Here is a 24,240-nt window from a genome sequence, read left to right on the forward strand (position 1 = left end):
GGGGCAGTGGTTTTAAATTGAAAGGAGGTCAATTTGGACTAGACATTTTTCATGATGAGGGTGGGGAGACACCAGAACAAGTTACCCAGAGAAGCTGTGGTTGCCCCATTGTGGGGGGCTATTCAGAGTCAGGTTGAGTGGGGTTTGAGCAACCTGATCTGGTGAGAGATGTCCCTGCTTATGGCAGGGGGTAGTCTTTAAGGGCCCCTTCCAACCCAAACCATTCTATGACTCCATATAAAACTAGAGGACATCTTGGTCTCAGGAAAACTTTCCTGCAGCAGTAATTTGTCCTAATACTAAACTATAAGACTTGTAAAAAAAGCAAATGGGTCAGCACCAGTAATATTTTAGGTCCAGATGAAGGATGTAGGCCTGGGAAGGAATTAGCAGCAGTGAGGAAGTGTTAACTGAGGCATTGTGTCCCATGAGCAGATCAGCAAGTCAGCTCTGCTTTGATTTTTAGCAGTCCTACACAAGACCTCACACAAGACTTTGTCTAATCCCAGTCAGGATTTTGTCTAATCCCAATCAGCCACATGTTGAACGTGCTGCTGCAAGCAGCACACACTGCATTACAGAATGGGAGCTTAGACAACAGTGACAGTTACCTGCATAATGGCACTGAACTGTGCTTCGTTCTCCATCTGCTCCTCTGCTACTCCTCTTTGGACACTGGCCAAAACACTAGACTTGAAGAAGTACCGCCAATTATGGTGGAGGACCCGGAAAAGCAGCTCGAACAACTCTGCTTTCACATCAGGAGATGAGCGCTAGGAGGAAAGAAAAAACAAACAACTCTAAGCCTAAGCAGGCTCCTGTGCTGGAATCCCATTTATCCCCTGGGTCCCACTGCTACCAGCACCCTGCCTGGTGGCCACTCCGGGTCGTGCTTTGCAGCCAAGGTACCAGAGCAAAGTATTTCCTTCTAAGGAAGGCGTTGAACTCAGCAACTGTTGGATCATGCTAGGAACACATCATTCGGTTTTGAGTTTTACCTCCTGCTTTGAGCACGTCTGTAATTTTATCGTCTAACAACTCCTGACAAAATCCTCCACCCACGCTGCTCCCAATTCCTACTGTCTAGTCACCCAACTCTCCCTGATAGGGACTGACATTTCAGCTCCTGGAAATCAGAAAAACTTCATTGCTCCTGCACCCCCAGCAATGCCTTCCCTTCCCCTTCTTCCTTCACCTGGTGAGAACAGTCCTACCTCCGCAATGATGGGGTAGACCTGCTCCATGCACAGTGAGATGACGCTGGGTAGAAACGGCTTGAACACTTGGCCTGGCTCTTGTACCACCACCTGCAGGATTTTCAGGAACTTCTCCACCACCCGACAGCCAGTGCTGCCCTCATGGAGGATGCTCTCGGCCAACTGCTCTCTAAAATAACAGGAAAAAAGAGGTTGTTGTACAGGAACACGTCCCGAAATCTGCATGCTCATTCAATTTAGAAGGCTTTATCTTTAGGCTGCTCAAGATAAATCATCCTGAGGGTAAAGGAAAAGCGACCAATACATGACAATACCTGGTGAACATATTTAGGAAGGTCTGTATGATCTGCTCAGTGAAAGGCACTCCCATCTGCACCCTCAGTCCTTGAAACAAAGTGAGGAAGAAGCTCAGCATCTCATCCGTCACGTCTAAGATAGAAGAGGAGAGCCACATGAATGTGTTATGGCAACATTCAAGTACATCAAGTAGTCTTATGTGAGATCTCCCTCCTCCTGTACAGGGAACCCCATTTATTCCTGGACATATAGCAGCGGTGTTGCTACTAGAAACTGAAACCAACAGCTGGTACTGCTACAGAGCTTAAAGATTGTCCATACACTTCCGAAGACCATCAGGGACAAGCTCAGCCAGCACCAAACAACTCAGAACAAATACAATACTACCAGCAAGGGCCCTCTGTCCGGTCTGCCTACACAGACTGCTTGGAGAAAGCTCTTGCAATGGCCTGGGCTGACCTCCAGTTGTTCGTTGCATGGACAGGGTTAACAGGAAATACAAGGAAATCCAACACAGCTATACAGCTTGGGGTGGCCAGGAGACAGAATCTTTTTTATTTCTATTTTTTCCAGGAACTGACAAGATCCTTCTGACTTCAGAAGTAATTTTCATGCTGGTGCAGTCGGCTGCAAATTCTCTCAATCTCGACATGCTCTATTGAATAGCCAAGGTCAGCTGTAACTGCTCCTGTCCTACTTCATACAGCCTCTTACAGCCAACACAGAACAGGCGAGCAGCCTCATGCAACTGAAAACAGCAATTCACTCGAGTCACAGCATCGTGCTGTCTTGGATCCTCTAGTTCTTTGTTTTGCCTCCCCAGAGGGCTGCTTCTCTGAGAAAATCCCACCTAGCTCCAAAAGTTTTTTTGGAGTGCTTGGCTCTTCATAAAACTACCACAGTCCTGGGCATACAGGCTATGCTGATGTGATAGAAAACGTAAGTAGCTGGCCACAACATGGCCAAGCCATGGTTCTGGTTACATCTCTGCCTCTCCTTTACAGTGGTAGTAAAAATAATCTTTTGATCAAGTTTAATGAGAGCTACTTCCCTTCGTCTTCAATCTTCCAGACAGAAAATAAGTGACAAAGGTAGCCAGACAGAGTATTTTAAAGCTCTTTTTTGGGTGCTCATGAATAGCTCCATTCCTGTTCGCTGCTGAAGGCAACACAGGGCATCTCCACCTTCTGGAAGTGTGACAAGCCTTCATGACCGTGTTCTAGATGACAGAAGATCTCCCTTTCCTGTTCTGAATCAGCCCAGCCCACCCAGCAGTGAAGACTCACATTACACTTTGGCACAGCAAGCCCACACACTTCACATGAACACCAAGATCTAGGCTGATGGACTTGGGATGTTATTGGTAGGTCATAAAGCTACTCACAGCATTAAAGCCCGTCCTATGGTTATACCTGACTGATGAATGAAAGCTGGGAAGAGGGCTAGTGAGACCTGCACGGATTCTTGCAGCGACTGATAACAGATCTGTCGAGACTTGGTGGATTCTCCAGAGATACTTTCCACAATATCTTCTAACACGCTGAGTGTCTGATGGATGATCACTTTGGCTGCAAAATCAGAGAAGTGATACTTCCTGATATGTCAAAACTACTTGGAGGCAAAAAATGAAGAGAAATCAAGTTCACACACACACACAGTACCTAGAACACTATGTAAGGCAGTGTATACACCAAGCTCAGGTTGGAGTCAGAGACATTCCCAATGCACATTCACATTTTAAAGGTTTAAACAGATTCAGTTAAGTACCTGTGGCAAGTTGCTTTCTTAAATTATACGGGCTTACTGCCCTACAGATGCATCCATTGCTCGAGTGCAAAATGAGTGCAAGGTGTAGGGACTGAAGGGAGCTTTGAATATTATTTTCAACCCAGTAAATACTGCTCAAGAAATTAGAAGCACATTATGATAGGAAAATATCCTGCAGATTTCCGTTTCTGAAAGTAATGACTGGAGTCATCGTACAAAATCACTGTACAAACCAACCCAAACATTGGGAGAACTGAATAGGATTAGTTCAAAACCACGTGAACAGTCAGCTGATATTCTTTTTGTGAGGCACAAACAACCCCCTCCCACACTTCCTCTCTTCCTGCACAGAGCTTACCAGCATGTCAGTTTGTCAGAAGCTGTGAGAGAATACTTATAAACAAGTGACTCGTCAAAAAAAGAAAAAAAAAAAAAAAAAGACAAGACATACCCAAAACCAGTTTCAAAACAGATAGAATAGCTTCGAAAGGTCCCTGGACTGCATCATTTCAGAGCTCTCCTCCTACATATGTACACCTCTACAGGACTTCCCGAAGTCTAGATTAAATTCTTATTTTCCCCTTTAAGTTTTAAAACCATAATCTTCATTAACACTGCCTCCAATCAACGTTTCTAGTACTGTAGAAAGTCGTATGGTAGTACAATTATTAGGTGGTTCAGCATTCCCAACACAATCATTACTATTCAAGTTTTTATTACAAACTTGATACCTTTTTGCCAGAACAACTGAGGAAGACAGCACTTTGATGGGACAGCTTACTGGCAGCCAGGGGTGAAAGAGCCCTTTACACACACAGAGAAGTGTCTCTTATGAAGAAGAAACTCATTGCTCCTTTCCTGTCCTCCTCTAAACAGTTTCTCAGCTAAAATAATTATCAAAAAACCAGCTTAATGACTCCCATCAGCAGTTTGCACTGTATCTGTAAGAGGACAGCACACGCTAAGGAACTTTGTACTTACTGTCCTCCATCTGCACTTTCCTCTGTGGCAAGATGGCGTTGGATTTTAATTGGCGGTATTCCCTCGTGAGGGCAGAGATCAGGCTGGCATGGTTGGTGGAGCGAACTGCCCACTGCTGTTCGCTCTCTGGAAGATTTGGCCAGGGCAGCAACAACACGTTCGACAGCGCTCTGCACACCAACACCTGGGCCTAAAGGCAATGAGGCATTAAGCAAAGAGAAAAGATTTTGGTGTTTGCTACTCACTTTATTTTACTAGAGCACAATCCTAAACTGATGTTTTACAATTGTCCGAGACATCCAGCAACGCTCGCTATTTGAGGAAAGAGTTCAACAGCAAAAGCTGAGCCCAAGTGAAAACCAGCAGCTCTGCAAGAGAAGCAAAGCTCCGTGTCCTAAGAGATGGAACCAGCTCCCGGCGCTGTCCAGCCTCCTGTACAACAGGACACCTCTATTCTTTACATAGCTAAAACAGAGATGATGCCACTTTCATTGCTCTGAGTCTGGTTTTCACAGCAAGCGTGCACGCTTACGCAGCACTTTATACCTCCGTGCTATTGCACAATACAAAAAAAAATAGTAACCCAACCTCTGCTGGCACTTTTCAGTATTTTTGTAATACAAAAAGTAATTAGGAGTGAGATATGGGGAATGCTAACAAGTTGCACAGAAAACCCCTTCCATATGTCAGAATCAACATGCCAGTATGCAAAGGCAAGGCAGTCAGGGACTGTCTTGGCAAATGAGAAAGGAACAAGATCTAAGAGTTGCAACTGTGTTTGTTTTTTCCTTATGCTGTTGCTTGAAATAGAGAACTGTTGACAAACTGTCACTGTTTCCTGGATATACACAACACACAGAACTGCTGTCCCCTCCCTCCCCACTGTAGGTTATACTTCCTGACAGTAACTGAGGCAGAGCATCCCAAGGACACTACTACATTTCTTCACGTCTCAGACAAAAATCACCTTATCAGGAAGCCGCTGAGCAGAAGTGTCTGTGATCCTGTTGAACACCTTCTGTACTGCAGGGATGCTGATCAAGAACACCGGTCGCACTGTGGTGGCTAAAGAGACTAGGAGGTGGCACGCAGACAGCAGCAGCTTCTCCTGCACCTGCAAGAGGGGGCACGTGGTCAGGCTGCCCAGAGCCACGCGGTGTGGCACAGGTGACAGCACACCGAGTTGTTGTTACCAGGTTTTGAAAGCAAAATAGTTTATATATTCCTTTATTGTGAAGGTGGTCAAACACTGGAACAGCTTTCCTAGAAAGGTGGTTGATACTCCATGCCCGTCAGTGTTGAAGAGGCACTTGGATAACGTCCTTAATAACATGCTTTAACAATTAGTTAGCCCTGAAGTGATCGGGCACAGGTGAACTTCACAATTTCTGTAGGTCCCTTCCAAGTAAAAATCACAGAACTGATCTGATCTATTTATTTACCAATCAGAACACAGGTCATTGCTCTTAATACTGTGGAAAAAATACTTCCCTGCTTTCAAGCTATAAAATCATGCATCTGACCTGATGTGTCTGTAAGTTGCTTACTCTTGTATTAGCTTGCCCTGCCCCGTGGTGCTATTATTCAGTGTTGTTCTTACTCTCAGCCTTGCACGAGACCTTTGCTGTGGCTTTGGCAGGCACATCAGCCCTCGCATGGAGCCACAGTGTGGTCCAGAACAGGCTGCTCAACACCTGAACAAACCACACCATGGCTCAAGAGCCCCCTGCTCTCTGTGGCCACCCAGCCCCAGCCCCTGGTGCAGCACTGACCTTAGAGCTGATGAGGGGTGTGATTGCCTCCAGAGCGGTGGAGACGAGAGAGATGAACTGCTCCGGGTTCTGCCGGTGAACTTCGCTGTAGAACTGTGCGAGCCAATGCGAGTAGGCCTGCAGTGCTGCCAGGGACTGCGCGTGGCTATGGAGGAGGAGAACAAGAGTCAGAGACACACGTGCAGCACGCACACGAGCGGGACAGCCGCTTGTCCTGCCTGAAGCTGTATTACCCTGCCTTGGGAGGATTGTTGTGCCAGTGAGCATTAGGTTAGGACTGCAGAATGGCATCCCTACTTCTTGTCAGAACTCTTTCCCATCATATTTAGCCATCTGAAGAGATTTGCAACCTGTTTAGGTTCAGAAGGTTCTCATCTCTTACTAAATTTAAGAGCAATACGTAGCAGCGTTTGATTCTGCAGACTTCCCAGCCCCACACAGCAATGGGCACAAAAGGGAAAGCAACCACTAATTCACACCAGCGGAGACTGCAGGATGACAAGTGCCATGACAACCTAGTCTCAGGTACTCCTGCAAGCACTTCCCATATTCCCTAACCTTGCAGCACAGAATTCATTCCACGTGCCCACTCGATTAGCAGGAAGAGGGGACAATGCAATTACCTTTAGAAATTTTTGGGCATCTCGTCACACATGGTCACCAGTCTCTAACACACTGCCCAATTGCAAGTGCCCTACACAACAAATCCCTGTGCTGCAGATTTTAATGAAAAGAGTCCATGAATGTTGATATTCCCTCCAAAAACAAAGATCCTCCCATGTGTACACATCCCCACCACAGCGGCTACATTTAAGATCTCAGTCATCTCTGGCAGGCAGCTTCCAGGTCTGCATCAACCACCTCCTGAACACACGATTTGTCAGCAAGTCCAGTGGGGTTATGCACAGTGGGCAAAAATAGGGAAGTATTTTCACAATTTTAATAGCAGGGTGAAGGCTTTCATTCCTGAATCAGCTCTTTTCCTTGATATCTTTCTCCCCCTCCCATGCCCCCCAGCCTTCGTATATTTGTCTCTTTCCCATTCTTCCACTACATGAGAACAGATGCATTCCTTGTGATTGTTACGTGACCTAAATTATTTTTTGTCCTGGACCTTGTACATTCAAGGCATATTTAAAGGTGTGCTATAACTGGACTTGTCCACTGAGCAGTAGTGTTAAACCAACAGTACAAACTGATAAGGTCAAATTATCAATCATCATTTGGGAGGCTGACTATAATTATACCTTATAATTATACTTTTGGTAGAGTGCCATTTCACTTTTTTTTTTTTTTTTTTTTTGAGTCAGGATGATGCTTTGGGGATCAGACAGGTGTCCTCCAAATATATGACAATGTACCTTTTTTTAGCCTCCCATTAGAAAATGGATCTCAATTTTCTTCAAGGACATTTTCATTCAAGGACGTTGGACTCAAGAGGGAAGGACAAAAACCCCTATCTAACAAATCACAAAAAAAGCCTCCCGAGCTACTTTAAACAAGAAAGAGAAGTAAAGGAACACTATCTGCATAAAACTCAGTTCCAGTAACTCGAATTAATAGGAGAAATCCAGCCCACTGTGGGTTTTCAGGAAGCTCCTATATGTACAATCAGAAGGAAGAACAAGCACTTGACACGTTTAAAAGCACAACCTTAAATTCTGCTCACAAAATGCCAGCTGGCAGGTAGCAGGTTTGTACAACGCAACCATGAGAACGAAAGGTCTCCAAAAGGGCATTAGAGTGATGTCCTACTACCAGCGGCATCAAGATTTCACACTTAATGTCAACTTCTGGATCAAAGGCATTCGTTTGTTTCAGGAACAGCCTGCGTCGCTGGAAGGCACACATTTGGTTTGGAAGCCAAGGACTCAAAACCTTGTGCTAAAAAAAAAACATCTTTACCTGGGTCATAGATTTGACTTTGGTGGCAAAAAATAAAATCCATAAGCCTCAAACTACATATCACTCATTTCTTAAAATAGATCTATTTCTTAAAATACCACCATCGTAACACTTGTTAGACCACCTAATTTTACTGCAAAAGAGCCAAGCTTTTACAGCCACTAGTACACAGCAGAAAAATGGTCTGCCTTTAGAGCTAATGCAAGGGGCATTTTTACATCTGATCACAAATATTTTTCTTTAAATAATCCATCTACATCAATTTGAGGATACAGTGATCCAAAATACTGGTAAAGGTCAAGGCTATTGCCAGCAAGTACCCTTGTGGTTAGCTAACATTTACAGTTTCCCAAATGTTTGCCAAGCTAGTAATTAGAACACCAGATCTAAGAGATCCAAAGTTTCCTCCATCCCACATAGGTTCAAAATTTGTATATAATCACATGTAGCACGTATCTCATACTCACACATCAATAAGGTCAGGTTTCAATACAGATGGTACTGCAGTTTCAATGTTGTACAGTTTAATCTGGGATCCATATAGCGTTACTTTTACCAACCTGCAAGTGAATACATAAATGGTAAAACAAAAAAACTGCAAGATGGATATACACATGTACAAACCCACTCGCATGTCTTATCTGAATGCTGCTCTTGACAAGCCTATGTCAATATTTAGCTATTATATAGATTAGATTTAGGCCATTTAGTAGAAAGTAATTTAGAACCCATTTCCTTGCTTGTGATAAGATGGAACAAGTATGATGTTCCTGTGTGGACATGAAACAACATAAAGGCAGTGGCTCTGAAATTCTGTAATTTGAAACTATGCACTAATTAAGTTCCTTGGAGGGTAAGAACCCAATAATACCTGCTTTCCAGCTTTTAGAGATCTTTTTAGAAAGGAAATTTCAGTTTAGAAGATTTAGCTCTCACAGATAACTCTCAAGTAATCATAAAATCATCTAGGTTGAAAAAGACAGTCAAGATCATCAAGGCCAACCATCAATCTGACCTACCAAGTCCCATAGCTGAACCATAGCCCTTAGTGCCACCAGAATCAACAGTGCATCACAAATGCAGATGCTGGAAAACAATTACCTCAACCATTGCAGTAAATGATTTTATTTATCCCTCCCCAGTAGTTATTTCTCTGGTGAAGGGTTAAAAAGCCATCTGAGAAACTCAGCACTGATGAACCTAACGCTTCAGGTACTAGTTATTGAGTTCTTTGTATCTCAACTTAATCATGACAAGGGGAGGCAGAAAGAAACCTTGGCTTTGTTTGGTGATGATTGTTCCTTGTACTGATGAAGGGACAGCAACCCCCCCTCGTACCTACCTCTCCACCACTGTAAGAGCATCATTGAACCTGGCAGCAAACACATCCCCAATGAAGTATTCTGCTAATCGACCAACAGCCTGCAGCAAGGAGCTCAGATCCCTCAAGGAGCAGTGCAAACGACGGCAATCATTCTCCGCAGTGATGTTCAGCCTGTGACCTGAAACGACATTTTGGTTTACTAGAAGTGAATCCAAAAGACACACGTGTACACATTCACTTGTGCTAACAGCAGTCTGAAAACTCATCCTTCAAAGTGCATGTAACTTTGTGACTAATAAGTACAGCTCTTTGGGATGGGAAACCTAATTACAAAGCTACAGGAAATGCTAAGTTTATTCTAATTACATTGCAAGCATTCTTCTTAAATTAACTCGGCAGTGGGTCACAGTTCAAAACCCAGCAGTCCAAGTGACTGAAACAGTCAGTCGGGTAAGACAAGTTCAGCTGTTCTGACTGCCACAATTCAAATTTATCTTTAAGGGCTGAAAATGACACTACTGATAATTTCAGCCTTTTCCACAATTATTTTATTCTATTTGGTATTAAAATATGTATAAACAGCAACCTTTTTGGCTGTCTGTCAACACCAAAAAAGCAATCCCAGTTCTGTGAAAGTCATTACCCAGACTCCCTCTGCTGGCTAGACTGAAATAGATGTTCCAGCACTGGAAGCACATTTGGAGAGAGTGCATTTGCTTCTAATTTGAAATGTGGTTATATACTTTCACATGTCAGATAACAAGAAACATGCAGCTAAGTAGATTTGCCAGTCTTATTGCCTATGCAATTGTCCTACTGCTCAACCACGTACACCTGGTCTCCAAGCATCCCAGACCTTTTACTAAAAAAGTAAATATATTCTGCAACAACATGTTTCAAAGAAAATCTGTTTCTTTCTACTGACTGTATCTAATCTCGTATTGTTTACAATTTCAGCAACAGGCTTGCCATTTACGTACCATCAGCACGCTGTCACCCAGTTGCCTCTGAGTTACTTCTGACAGCTAACACAGATCAGTGCTACAACATTAAAAACCCTGTGCATTACTACTAAACCTAGGATGTCTTAAGTGTTCTTCGGATCAGAATTACTTTTTTTTTGGGGGGGGGGGGGGACGGGGGACTGCTGCATAGCTGTTCTCAACACCCAAGGTATCTCCCAGTATCAGAGCAAGGGAAGAACCATACCAATACAAAATCATATTATTAGATTTTTGTTTGCTAATGGAGTTTGACTACTAGGCTATCACACACCATGTGTATTGGGGTAAGAATTTCAGATCCTCAACACAGCGAAGAGGAAGCAATACTAAAGCAGGTCTATAGTGTTTTCACAGTACGCTACTCAAAGAGTGAGGACTTTTTGCTGGATGGCAGTGGTTACCTGTTCCTGAAGTGACCACAAACTGCTGGAGTCCCAGATACACTTCCAAGTTGTCCTGCAGAACTGGAAACTAGAAGAGAAAAAATGAGCATGATTTGGGGGCTTGGCAGTCAGTTAACACTCTACTATTAGTCTATTAGAGAACATTTTTCCTATTTCTCCCTAACACCTTCAAGAAAACATTTGGGAGGAGGACAGGCCTGTTTTCTGGGCTATTTCTGCAGCTTATGTCTCTATAGGTGCTATGAAAACAATGACACGAAAAGCACCCTGAAGGCACTTCCCTGTGGTAGCTCTCCTTTTCCCACAAACACCAGCCACCAGCCTCACGAGCTAGAGGCCTGACATATCAGGGTTGGCATGGCACAGCATGCCATCAGTGCGAATGTGCAGCTGGATGTAGAACCCAGATCAAACAGAACAGGGGCACACAAGCAAAGAACAGCAGAGCCTGAAGCACTGGAAACTTGCACTGCATCCACCTAACCCATAGGCATCAGGTTCTCAAAATGCAGCTACCAAAACACTCAACTGATGGAAGCTGAGTTCAGTGCCTCTGACAGAACACAGAAGGAAAACACTGCAGCCACTCTGCTGGCACACTGCAGACTGCACCAAGAACAGCTGAAATCCCAGAGGGAAAACAGCCAAGGGAACAAACAACACAGTCGTCATGCGTCCTGATCTGGGAACACAGCATTATCCTAACTCCATCATTCAGGACTGACTGCAAACATGCCTGTTCCTACTGATACTTCAGCTGAGTAACGGTTATGCTACCCTGGAGAACACGTTGTACATAGACTAGGAAGCTTTCTGACCAGTGTTCAGCACCCAAGGTACTTTAGTGGTATTATTTGGGATTATTTGCCTTGTGCTTTAACGTATTTGCATGCATACAAATTGCATGGTAACCTTTTCGTTGTAGACATCTCACCTGAAAAACAAATTTCCAACCTTTCACTCTGGCATAAATTTACTCATTTTCTATTGGCAAAGTCACCACATTTGAAGAGTTTGGATTTATGAAGGTTCACTTGCACGTCAGCACAAAGAACTGCAGCCCCTCATTACTCAGCATGGGACAGAATAACAGCAGCTGCTGGACTTTCAGTTATTTGTTCCTGATGACCAACCACTGCATTCAACATCACTGCAGAGACTGTTGTGAAAGGCATGCAAAACTTCCTGAACATCTCCCAGACCATGCAAGAATGAATACAGGGCTCAAGAATTCAGTCACATTTCTAACATACTGTGCCTATTTAACAGTTGAGTGCCTGCAAGAGGAGAAATATTTAAAAAGAGCAGATCATCTTCCTCATGCTAACGTGTTACTTTGAGGGAAGCCACATGCTCTTCACCGTATGACCCGTATGCTCACTGTGCTCACAAACAGCTGTTCCATTTGTCTGCCTTTTGCTAACTCATGCCATGCCACCACGCTGCAGAGGAACTTGACATTCGCATGAGAACTATTTTGCTCACTACTTTGGAGTTTCTAATAACGTGCTTCTGGTGCTTACTTCAGGTCAGGCATCTTCTACCTCCGTAGCAGTTCAATGTTCTCTGCTTCTTGACAACATGGCTCAGAGATCTAGGCATGCACTGTCTCCAGTGGGGTTAATAGACTTGCTTTGAGTTCCCACTGCATATACCTGCCTTTTTTCTTGTCCAGAGAAAAGACCAACTCTGAATTTTGGACTCCACTGGCCTTGAAGTCTCCTCCTCAGAAACCCTTATAACACTACAAAATAAGGCAACTTGTTCCAGCAACAACAGTGACCCTAGCTGGAAAGAAGCACTTATCTGTGTTTATCAGATGTAATTCCCCACTGTCCGAGGCACTGTTTTCAGCATTTGTATCTAGCCTTTCATTTAAACAAAGATTTCATTCTCCTTAAAATCCTAACAACACATATCTATCCAATTCACAATGCTGTCTCCTAACATAAAGGCCAAGATAAACAGCAATGAATTATTTACACTTGGAGAGATGGGCACTTCCATAAAGCTTGGTGTCCAGCAAGTAGGTCTCAGACACTCACTGTGAAGGATCTTCACAACACCACAGCAAGAAATTCAACAAAGCCAAAAACCAATTTTTTGACTTCTGGTCTCTCCTTTCCCAAGCTTTAGCTTCTAAAAGCAAATCTCCCTACTTCTTTTGGCACCCTGGCTTCTGTGAAACAGCTTGCAACAAATTCCAGCAGTTGGTGCTCATTTCACGTTGCGCTTTTGGTTTGCATAGCTACTTACTAGTGTGGAGAAGGCATGGGTTGGCAAGAGCTCCATGACTTTTGCAACCACTTCCAAGCTCTGGCGCAAGTACCGCTGCCACTCAGTCTGCTGCTATGGGAAGAAACAACAAGGTAAGCACAGCAATTCCTGATGGAAACGGGTGGCCTTTTGTAGCTGGTCCCAAGCACCGAGCCCCAGCCTAACTCCTTTCCAGAGCCTGGCTTTTGCAGACACCCGGCTACTGGAGAGGTACTGCTCTCACATGGTGCCAGACACCTGGCTGGGCACTGTTTTACTGACCCTCTGTCTGGGCCTGCATGCCTCTATTTCCCAGGGGTGATAAGCCACAAGCATTCACTCCCGAAGCACAGTTACTGCACAGATGACTGGCATCAGTTATGTAGCACCACGTGGCTCTCTAATGCTCCAGTCTCTGACGCTTCAGCCACCTACTGCTCTTTACTTTTACTGTTATCAGTATGGATTGAGATGATATTTACTGACTTCAGAGAAATATGCTCAGATGAAAGCGCTAATATATACGGCTTAAAGCTTTTGTCTTGAAAAATCTTTCTGCGTTTACATTCCAAAGCAACCAGACACAGACACCTATAGTGCCTCTGATAAACAGAACAGAGATACCTGCATTTTTCCTCATAAAAAACAAGTTAAAAACAAAGGTCATATACTTTCAGCGTAACTTAGATGTATTTTTGATAAATGCATTTTGTGCTTCTTTAAACCTCAAAACCCCACACAGAACTGAGTGAAGCAGCGGGTATGTAGCCTGCATTCCAGAACTCAAGCTTTGGGAAAGACATTCCAGGTGTAATGAGTGCGGCAGTTAATATCTGAACCTGCAGCTGCCCTTGTTCAACTCTGCTCCTTACATCATCATCCAGTGTCTCATCATCCAGCTCCTCCAGCTGTGCCTGGTTATACCTGAACTGGATTCGATTCAACACCTCCGTCAGCAACAGAACCAAGGCATCTTCGTACCTGTGACCATGGAGAAGACAAAAGGAGTGTGATAAAGCAATTCTGCAGGGACTGCCGTGCTCACAGCCCTTCCAGCAAAGGAGAGATGTAAACCAGGTGACAGTTTAACGGGAGCCACTGCAAAGAGCCTGCAGCACAGCTTTACGGGCTTATACACACAACATCAAGTAGAGCTTTGGATTAAGAGTGATGTGTCGCTTTAGGTCACAAGCTACCAGCAAGGAAAAAGCTTGTGGTAATATTTGATATCCCACTACCTCTGAGAGGGAAATGGATAACCATTGGCTAAAGCAGCAGCCCAGGAGTACAAAACAGGCAAGGCAGCAGGAGCAGTTTTCCAGGAGGAATGGCAGCTGCCTGTGAACAGGAGACACCAGCACCCTCTTACTGCTCAACCTGCTCCTCAGGAGCATGGCTGGTGCTATACTTTCTGGGATGTGAATAAGGAACAGATGAAGGGGATAGAATTGCTGTCTACCTACAAAAGGGGACAGCCCCTGAGGCTCTTTGTTTTGCTATCTTCTTCCCATACACAGTTGGCCAATGAATTCAGGCCCTTGCCCTCTAAAACAAAGCCAGCACTTTTTCCACTTCCACTATAACACTAAGAATATGTCAGTGAAAGACATCCTTTCATCTCAGGTACTATGCAACAGGTATGGAGTGCAGAAGATACTCCTTCCTCCATTGATCACATAAAAATAATACCAAGCTGTGACCAGTCACCTGACCATGCAACCATTTCTGCTGGCACCACCAAAGTCTGGGGATTTGGGATTTTGTTCTGTTCTTTTCTCTTTTCTTAAGCCACCTTCCTCAGAACACGGCTTGTCCCATGCAAGGACCAGTCATGCCCTTTTTAAAGTGAGATCAGGTTGGAAAACTAGGCGTGAACATGTACTAACAAAGATGCAAGGAATGATGCAATCCAAGCATCAGCCTCATCAGCTGCACCACCAACTAAGCAGCTGAAAGCTTTCCGTGCAAGGTGGCTGAATTAACATTTTTTCTGTAGCCAGATGACATAACTCAAGATTGGGCAACTAATCCAGTAGTAGAACTGCAATGTGTACCAGATGCAGCGTTTAAAAGCCACGGAACAGGAAATTTCATCTGTGCTCCTGTGGTGTAACCACACCCATATTATCAAACTGAGGCGTTTACGTCTTAAAGCATGAAGGAAGTCGTAGCTATATAAAGATGCCATTAAAAACAGGTAGTTCTGATAAAACAGCACGACGAGCTTTAACCACTTCTACGTGTGTTTTTTTTTGTTTGTTGCTCTTTTGTGTGAAATATCTCCAAGAGAGACAGCTATGGTTTGTTTCAATTCTGTCCATAAGAAAATGCCTGATGGACGTGCATTACACACGCATTAGCCAGGTGAAGGGGGGCCAGAATGCCAAGGCAGAGTTCAACAGCATCAGGCAGACAGCAGCAAATTAGGCCCAAATTGTAACAAAGCTCAAATGCAAATACCTACTACCTGAGAAATTAAAAATACTCAGTTCCCATGCTGAAAGGAAGAGAGCTGTCTGGCGTAAGCTAGTTCCACATTTGTTCTTTGTGGTTATGACACCAGGCTGTCTTTCAGTAACTAACCACTTACTTATATTTAGTACGCTCCAGGGGAAAGCAGCTTTCTTCTGCAATTGGCTAAGAGCAATAAGGCACAAGCCACGGTGCCTTTAACCCTAACACATTTGAACAAGATCCAGTATATTCACCAGGTATTTCTGGGGGGGAGCAAAAAGACCCTTGATAAAATCAGAGAGCCAACTATTTCAGGAGACAGCACCTACAAAGGAAGTGCTGCCAACCACTGTTACAATTCATACACATCATTAGCTACAGAGGTAAGCAAGCAGAACTTAACTTTCAAACACAGCACCACCAGCATTTCTCAAACACATCCTCCATTTAAATAGATTTTAAAACCCCAATTAAATCTGAAAATTTCCTAAGTCGTTAGTTAGTTGTACAAGCTGTGTGTGAACCCTTACTACACAACTTACTCTGTAGTCTCCTCCTCTAGTACGAGCTAAAATGTGCTCTAAAATGTTCTAAAAATATGTTCCAGTTCTATTTTAGACTCCAAAGCTTTCTTCCTCTGGCTGCTAGGTTCACATGCAATATTTCTGTGACCTTTTTTCTTGCCTTAATTTGCTCAGCTTGAATTCTGTTCAATGAACGTGCGGTAAGCTCTCCAGTTTAAGCTTTAAATGTTCAGTGATTTTTTGAAAAAAGCATTCTACACATGGCTGCAGTAAACAATAGCTTATTTCTCAGTATTTCCACAATGACCACAAGACCCTCTGCAGCTGTCAAATCCCAACTACCTTCCTGATTACTTACCTATTGAGTACTGCTTCTTTGTCTGCCAGACGACTTTTAATTTTGCTAGTCAGATAGTCCAAGAAGAGTGTCCAAATGTCCAAGCAAGAAAAGTAACCTTCATGGGTAGGCTGAAATACACCAAAGTTCATAATGACTCTCTCAAACTGGGAATAACTTCTTGCTGTACAAAAAAGTTTCTAGGAGGGCACTGAAGAGACTTGCAGCCTCAAGATATCAAAAAATGAGCAAGAGCTTTGGCGCAAGTTAAGAACCCTGTGATGACAAGGGTTGTCTCAGAGTGAACCCATCTCATGGCTTGCTGCATCAACTTCTAGCATTTTATACATCTGCTTCCTGTTATTATTCACATATGATGGTGAACAGGACTGAACTGCATTATGACAGCTTCTACTGTAAGGTAACGCGTATCAAAAGCCAGTTTGTTTTAAACTGCAAAATTGAAGGATACAAAGAATGCTTCAGATACAGTAAAAGCAGCAGCTTCAGGAGAAAGAAAAACATCCCCAAACACAAAACAAGCCAGACAGATTTTTTCCAGACATTTTCTATTTCATGGGCTAGCAAAAAAAAAAAAAAAAAGGTAGAAAAAAGTTAAACAACAAACAAGTTGTTCTTACAAGGTAACTACATGTGAACGCTGTCCCCAGCTAAATCCAGGAGCACATTAAGGCATTTCCAAGTCCCCAGCAATAATACTGGGGAAGTAAGTGCCAGTAAGACATCAGTTGTTTGTTTTTTTTTTTCCTGAGCTAGCTTTAGTATCAGCTCCACTGGCAAAAACAAGCTAGCCCTGCTGTACAGAACAACAGGACAAGAAGAACAGAACAAGGAAAAACAATGTCACAAGGCTGTACCTGATGAAAAGTGTATTTGAACAACAGTGCCAGAAATTCAACCACGGGAAACTGGGAGTAGGATTCAATTCTTCGTAGATGGACACTCACAAAGAGACGAAGGAAGTCCGTAAACTTCTCAATGTAGCTACAAGGGACAGAAGAAAACACAATTCAGAAAACCTGAAGAACACCACAGGAAAAAGCAATTTCATCGAAACAATCATAAATTCACTCAAAACCCCTTCATTAAAAAAGAAAGTTACAATTAACAGCCAGTAGAACAATTAAAATATAAAGCCCTGCAACAATTACCTACAGGATGGGCAACCCTTCCTTCCATTAATACCTGAAACAGCAGAAAAGACAGTCTAGTCAAAAGCAACTTTAATATTCAGATAAATATAATTGAGTTTAGTCAGGCCTGCAAATAAACACAATCCCCCCCACCCTAGAGAAATAAGTACACAATAGCAAGTCTGATCATACTGATATATACAGGATTAGTCATAAAAACTGTACCACTGAGGAATTCAGCTGAAAGCAAGAAGTTAATGCACAAGTTAACAATACACGTGTTAAAAATTTACTATGGTAGGGGAAGAGACACACAATTTAGAGCTGGAAAGGACCGCTTCTTATGCGGTGCATGATCAACTATTATCCTGAAGTTTCTCAGCTGAGCCCAGGCTTTTGTGACTGAATTAGACAATAAAGACAAATCTTCCTCCAGAGCATGGGACCATACAAAATGAAGATCCAAAAAGAAGCCTGCTATCAAAATTGCAGGAGTCCAGCAAGAGCACGACCTCGGTGCAAGCACAGAGGGTTCTTAAGTACAACACTGGGGAAAAATTACAACGGGGTAAGCTGTTGTGGAATAAAAACATGCCGTGCACAGCACAAGCTTCCTCAGGATTAGAAACCATCCTCATATGGATCTAAACACAGAAGAACGAAGCACTCCATCTGTACACAGGACCAACGCATCGCAACATGATACACGAACAGCAAGAGCTCCAGCGATCCAGTGACAAGGCTGTGGGCAGAGCAATTTGTCCTTCCCATACCTTAAGAGTTCTGAAGTATAAGAGCACTTCAAGTTTTTCTTTTAAAACAAACAGCAAGTTAGGTTTAGCACAGTTTCAGACACAGTTGAGCAGATTTGGTTTACTGTTCTGCCTCCTCTCCCCTTCTGCAAATGCTGGTTTGAAGACAAACGCTCTAACCACAAGTGATTCAAGTCTGGAAGCACTGCCAGCTAACAGAGCTGCAACACTGCTAGTTATTATAAGCCTACAAAAACCATAATATACTTTGAATATGCAAAAAGACTACGTGAACTTTTTATTTGACACTGCCTGCTTGACAAGAATCAGCACAACATGCCTGACCACTGACCAAAGGCATCAAAAATAAAAGATAGCAAAAAACATGCATCCAGACCCAAACATTTCCTTCATTTTTTTTCATTTTTATTTTCTGAAGAGGCTCTGACCTGAGACCAGTGAAACTCCTACTTGGCACCTAGCTCCACACACCCCAAAGCCCATAGTGCAACCTCCACGCCACTGCTTCTATCCATACCAGACATTTTCCACTCCCATTTCCAATATTTTCACATTTTCAAGTTGAAGCCAACACAAATAAAGCAAAAGACAGTTCACGCTTAATCTTCTTCTATTCAGCAGTAGAATCTATTCAAAACCACACTGATTTCGTAACAAGACAAGAGGAATCACTGCCACAAGAGGCTGGGGAAAAACAGATCTATGGCAGGCAAGCTCTAAAGACGGCGATCTAATGAAGTAGGGCACTTTGACCAGCACCAGTTTTGTTTAGGACTTCGTTAGTCCATCTCAAGAAGATGCATTCATGTGAGAAGTTCTTTAGTTTTGGATGTAAAGCTACGAACATCCTCCTATACAAGGCAAAGCCATTTCTACAGCGAGGACAGAGTGAGCACAGAGAGCCCCATTCCTGCCAAAGTCAGCTAGATTTTTCCAAGCAGTCTCCCCAGAATGTCTTAGTTCCATCCGTGTTTCAGACCTCAGCAACGAGTGAGGAGGATTCTTGTAAGTAGAGATATCAGATCTCTGGATAACATGCATAAGCAGCAGAAGATAACGGGACAGCAATATGATCTCAGTAAAAGCCAACACAGCTACATCCCTTCCACAGTTTGGTCACTGAAGGCAGCTTGCTGATATTTCCATAGAAGAAAAAGGAGTTACAGAGGGCATTTCATTTACTGCAGGTTTACAGGACAGCTTCTGTGGAATTCAGAGTGTGACCCCTCGCTCTCTGTGCACATATCCCATATGCAAAGGTAGCAGATTTCCACCATATAAGACATTATTTTTAGGAAGCAAGAAATACTGAAGTCAGAGTAAGTCGAGAAGCGAGCAAGCGGAATTCACTGTTATACTGAAGTCACAACTAATCTACATCTATTATCATTAGTGTATTTAAAGACATGGAAAACATTTTTACAGAAGAAACATGCAAGTCATGTCTACAAGATTTGGAATCCCCACAGTTGATTCCAAATTCGGTTTTATACCTGAGTGAGTATCAAGGTAAAAAAAAATCAAAAAGCTCAAAAATCTTTCCGCTGCATCTTTGTCCAGCAGCACCAGAAATTTATTTCCATCATTGTGCATCCACAGCAAGATACCGAGCACGCTCACACTGACAACATATCTGTCAGCATTAGCACCAGCCTGCCTGTCCTCCCATCGCGAGCGCTCGCACAGCGGGCCGGCAGTGAAAGGCAGCATCGAGTCATCACCTCGTCCACCACCCTGCCACCACGTGGATCCAACCACTCAACACAGCAGCGAGACAAATCTCACTTTCTCTCCTACAAGTAGGATATATCCGCCACGAAAGAGTCAAGCTGTTTCAGGCAAGGAGCACGGCAGTGGCTTTCTGGAGAACAACCAGACCACGCAGCCTCCCGAGGTGCTGCCACTTCCCCTGCTGCCTCCAGCCACGCACGCAGGACAGCCTGCGTGGTGGAGCCATTCACCACTGCTGTGAATGGAGTTCCCAAGGCTGTCTTTCAGTGTCATTTAAAAAACAAAACAAAAAAAGAGTAATCAAAAGTTGTCAAATCTCAATGAAGGGTATGAAACTATTTCTCTTTTCTTTCAAGTCATGACTCGCAGAATATCTACCCACTCTTTGTATGGTTGAGTTTAAGACAGAGAAGGCAGATACCGACCAGCAAAGGGAATACTGCAATGCCTTTACCTCACTGTGCCTCTTCTGTTGTTCTGTTACAACTGAATGAAGGGCAGGTTCAGCTCTTGTGCCACCTCAGACCTGCAGTCAAACAGTAACGAACGGGGAAAGGGGAGGAAGAGGACAGGAAAGAATACAAACCTGTGCCACCACGGTCACTTAGCAAACTTAGCCCCTTACCAGAACCTTACCTGTGGGCACCTACCTTTCTGCCTGCCTCCACCAGCACAGAACTCTGAAAAAAAGGTGATTAGACACACCATGCATGACCGCAAATTAAGAAAGACTGTCCTTTAGAAAGCAAGAGGCCCTAGCACAGCTACTTAGCTGTTTGGTTTCTCTTACCTTTCATCCAGTTCCTCTAGTCGGCTCTTCACTGTGTGGGCATTATTCTCCTTGGTAATCTTCTGCAGGAGGTAGAAAGTCTGCTGGAACATCCGTAACAAATACTCCTCAAACTCCATAGGCACGCAGTTCTTAGACATCAGTTCATTGATGCAAGACATAGCCAAGACGCCAAGTCGGCCACGCTCCTGTCCCAACACCGAGTTCTGGCTGCTGCCGTTGACAGAAGACATCTTCCTAACGCGAGTGTCGCAGCCGAAGCGAGCAAAGTGGAAAATGGTGGTGAGGAGTGACGGGGTGATACTGGTAGACAAAGGGATCCAGCTGAAGAGGTGTGCCAGGCACTCCAGTGCCAGGGAACAAATATATTCACTTTCCGTGTCAAGGATGGGGATTGGCTGGTTCAATAATTTGGCCGCACTGGGACTCTGCAACAGGCTACTTAACAGGTCACCTAGGGGAAAAAAGCACATCTCTGTTATAAATCAAGGCGATAGCTTCAAAAGGTGCGACTGCAAGCCGTAGCTATAAATCAAAAGCCATCGGAGCCTCTGGCACATAATAGTTAGCGCACAAAGATTTGTCCAAGCTGAACTAGTGATTTTGGTATTCTGGAATTTTCTCCAGTTTTTGTACAGATTTCACATGTCAGGTCAGAGGAGGTGCTGAACAAATAAGTTCAAGTGGCAGCTCTGTACTGTCCTTTAGCTTTCCTGAGAAGCACACATGCAGCGTGTTGGAAAAGATAATAGTAATGCCAGGGGGTGTATTTTAGGGATTTCTTACAAAATTTATTTCCTTCAAAAGCTTGAGCATCCCTGCTGTAAGCTTGCATTAGTTCTCTGGCACATCCATATTATGCTGAAACTTGGCAGAGTTGCTGCTGCTTGCATGTGACAGCTTGTGGATTATAGAAGAGCAGATGTACCGAGTGAGACCAGAAACCTGCTTACAGAGAACAGGGCCTGCCTGTTCCCGGAGTGACCAAAGACCCATGGCAAACACATGTGAGATCCGTCAGCCTCTGGCCACTTGCAGTGCAAAGGTTTCCTGAGCCAGGTGGGGTTTGAGGAATTCTGCACAGCCTCTGAGGATTTGTCTTCCATGGGTTTAGCCAGGCTCCGGCTGAAGCCACGAACACTTCAGATACATAGCATCCTGCTACAACAGTTTCACAGCTTAACTCTATATGGGGTCAGGATGGCTTTTGTTTGAAGCCTGTCAACTCGACTTCTTATACCAAACAGGGAAAAATAATTTTTCCATTCATCTCCTTTTCACTTGGTATCTTCTGTCCCAGCTCCTCACTCTCCATTTGAAACTGTACCTTTCTTATATGGAAGAAATTCAGTATCGTCTTTATTCATGCTCCACAAATCTCCATTTCTGTTCTACCCCCTTGATAGAGAAGACCAGGACTGCAGCTGCTATTGAAGATGTGGGTGAGCTTACATCCACGCAGCACCTCAGCAGTTTTTGACTGCTGTTGGTCTGAAGCTCTCGTAAAATGATCTCGTGCAACACTCAGAAGTTAACCCTGGATGCTGAAGGTGAGCTTAGAGCCCGCAACTCAGCCTGAGCTGAGCATTGCTCTCCCTGCATCGTGTTTCACTTTGCTAGCCCAGAGTCATGCAGGATCCCCCTGCCAGTCTCCAGCCGTACCTCCTTTCCACCCTTCTGACTGCTCAGTGCTGCCAGCAAGCCTCCTCGTCTCTTCACCCAGCCTTTTTGGCAGGTCTCTCAAGTACGTTCGTGTGCACAGCCCCAAGCAGGACCCCACAGGTGACCTCCCCCCTCACTGCGAGGGTTGAGCATTTCCACTTACCTCTCGTCTCCTACCTTCTGCCCAATTATTCATCGCAGGGACTCCCCTTATGCCCAGTGAGCCTTTGCTTTTGCAAAAGCTTTTAGCAAGAAGCTGCGCTGAAAGCTTTATGAAAATCCAAGCAGATAATGCCAGCCAGACTGCCCTAACTCACCCACTAACTCACAGACTTCCAGACCACACGCTGGAAGCCTATTTCTTTTCCCCAGGTTACTCGATGCCCTTCTCTTCCCTGCGTGCAAACAATCTCTTCACCTTTAGAAAACCACAGGCACTCGCTCCATGACTGAATTTAGAGTTCTCCCCCAAAAATCCAGGTAACTTTTTTGAAAGCGAAGTGACCCAACGCCCCTGCAGGATGAACACAGCAGGGATGATTTACAGAGCTATTTCCAAAGGACTCAGAAGCATGCATGATGAACAGGCTTCTCTTACGTCGCCATTTCTCATCAAGATAGATGTCCTACACCACTAAATTCATAACTCCCTGCCGTACTTTAGCATTTTTTCCTCCTCCACTCCAGAAATTTGAGGCATCATGCTCCTTCAGATGAATTAGATAACCCTGCACTTAGCCTTGGTATTACAACAGCCGCCGTCGCAGCACTCGCAACGAGACGTGTGCTGCAGCACAAGGGCTGCTTTTAGCATGTTTACAGAAGCAGACATGCTTCTTCCAAAAGGCCTTCCTCCACGAGAACCAAAGATCCTGAGCTGTCAATACACCGGCCACAAAGTGCAAATTAGGACCCTTTAATTCAAAGCAATTGGTCTGAGTATTTTGCACCCAGTTATTTCACTGAAGCTCAGAAGCGGAATTTAAGGTCTATTTTGTACCTGTGCAAACAGGAGATAAACATTTCCAACTGCACTCATATGCCAGGAGAAAAACCTCAAGGGAGAGGGGTTGGGATGGTGCTAGCTTTGCAGAAGCAAACATTTGTGCTACTCATTTGTTTACCATACATGAGTGAAAACGCCTAAGGAAGGGATTCATCAAGTAAAGAGATAAATCACTCAGACAACATTTGGAGGATGGGAGATTATTGCTGAGTAAATTCTCTAATGATCCAATAGCCCAAACGTTTCCCAACACAGAACACAGTTCCTTTGCTTCAATGGTATACGAAATGAGTTTAATATGGTTTAAGTGCTATTTAAGGACTATGCAAGACTTGTGAGTAACCATTTCACTTCGCTTCCTTTGTTGTGCAGGGAAGCACAGTTTTTAAGTTCCTGAAGAGATTCTGGCTCTGACAGAAGATATCAAACATTTATATGGACTTCTGAAGCTTATTTTACTTTTTGGAATACCTTTAATGTCTCCTGAACATAAGAAAAGGAAGGTGGCCTTATCTAAGCTATGGAGGAAACAACAAAAAACTTTAATCATCATCTGTAAACAGAATACTTTGCATAAATGTGACTCATATGTAAGCAGCATGCACGTAAGAAGATTTGGTGATTTGGTCAGCGTTGATTTCACAAATTCTTACGGGAGAAAAGCAATTAATTCATACAGTGCAGAATTTCATGGCAAGGTGCCACCTTGCCATGTGCTACTGGTTGTGTGTCTGGCTTTAAAACCCTGCGTTCTCCTTGCTAGCAACCCCAGCAGTTAAAAATCTTGAAAATACACTGCATGAGTTTGTTCATTCTCATAAAAGAGAGAAGACCCAGAAATAAATGCATCGTAATTCCCATGTCGAGAATTATAATCTAAAT

The 24,240-nt window shown here is 43.8% G+C and overlaps 1 protein-coding gene across 2 annotated transcripts in view; it reads right to left on the minus strand.

Moving 5' to 3' along the window:
• XPO6 (exportin 6) overlaps positions 1 to 24,240 on the minus strand; it is a 52,599-nt gene that overhangs the window by 4,953 nt on the left and 23,406 nt on the right. The window contains exons 7-21 of one of the 2 annotated variants that reach the window (XM_082772227.1): positions 20,691 to 21,144; positions 17,121 to 17,247; positions 16,264 to 16,373; positions 13,800 to 13,908; positions 12,928 to 13,017; positions 10,669 to 10,738; positions 9,282 to 9,441; positions 8,407 to 8,499; positions 6,035 to 6,179; positions 5,230 to 5,376; positions 4,263 to 4,452; positions 2,927 to 3,082; positions 1,532 to 1,646; positions 1,215 to 1,386; positions 612 to 773 (exon numbers count right to left, since the gene is read on the minus strand). In XM_082772227.1, coding sequence (XP_082628353.1) covers positions 612 to 773; positions 1,215 to 1,386; positions 1,532 to 1,646; positions 2,927 to 3,082; positions 4,263 to 4,452; positions 5,230 to 5,376; positions 6,035 to 6,179; positions 8,407 to 8,499; positions 9,282 to 9,441; positions 10,669 to 10,738; positions 12,928 to 13,017; positions 13,800 to 13,908; positions 16,264 to 16,373; positions 17,121 to 17,247; positions 20,691 to 21,144 — 2,300 coding nt within the window. Of the gene's footprint in view, positions 1 to 611; positions 774 to 1,214; positions 1,387 to 1,531; positions 1,647 to 2,926; positions 3,083 to 4,262; positions 4,453 to 5,229; positions 5,377 to 6,034; positions 6,180 to 8,406; positions 8,500 to 9,281; positions 9,442 to 10,668; positions 10,739 to 12,927; positions 13,021 to 13,799; positions 13,909 to 16,263; positions 16,374 to 17,120; positions 17,248 to 20,690; positions 21,145 to 24,240 lie in introns of both variants that reach the window. The other variant, XM_082772226.1, reaches the window with a different exon arrangement.

The sequence above is a fragment of the Aythya marila genome (genome assembly GCF_965140915.1).
Source record: "Aythya marila genome assembly, chromosome: 15".
Taxonomy (NCBI): domain Eukaryota; kingdom Metazoa; phylum Chordata; class Aves; order Anseriformes; family Anatidae; genus Aythya; species Aythya marila.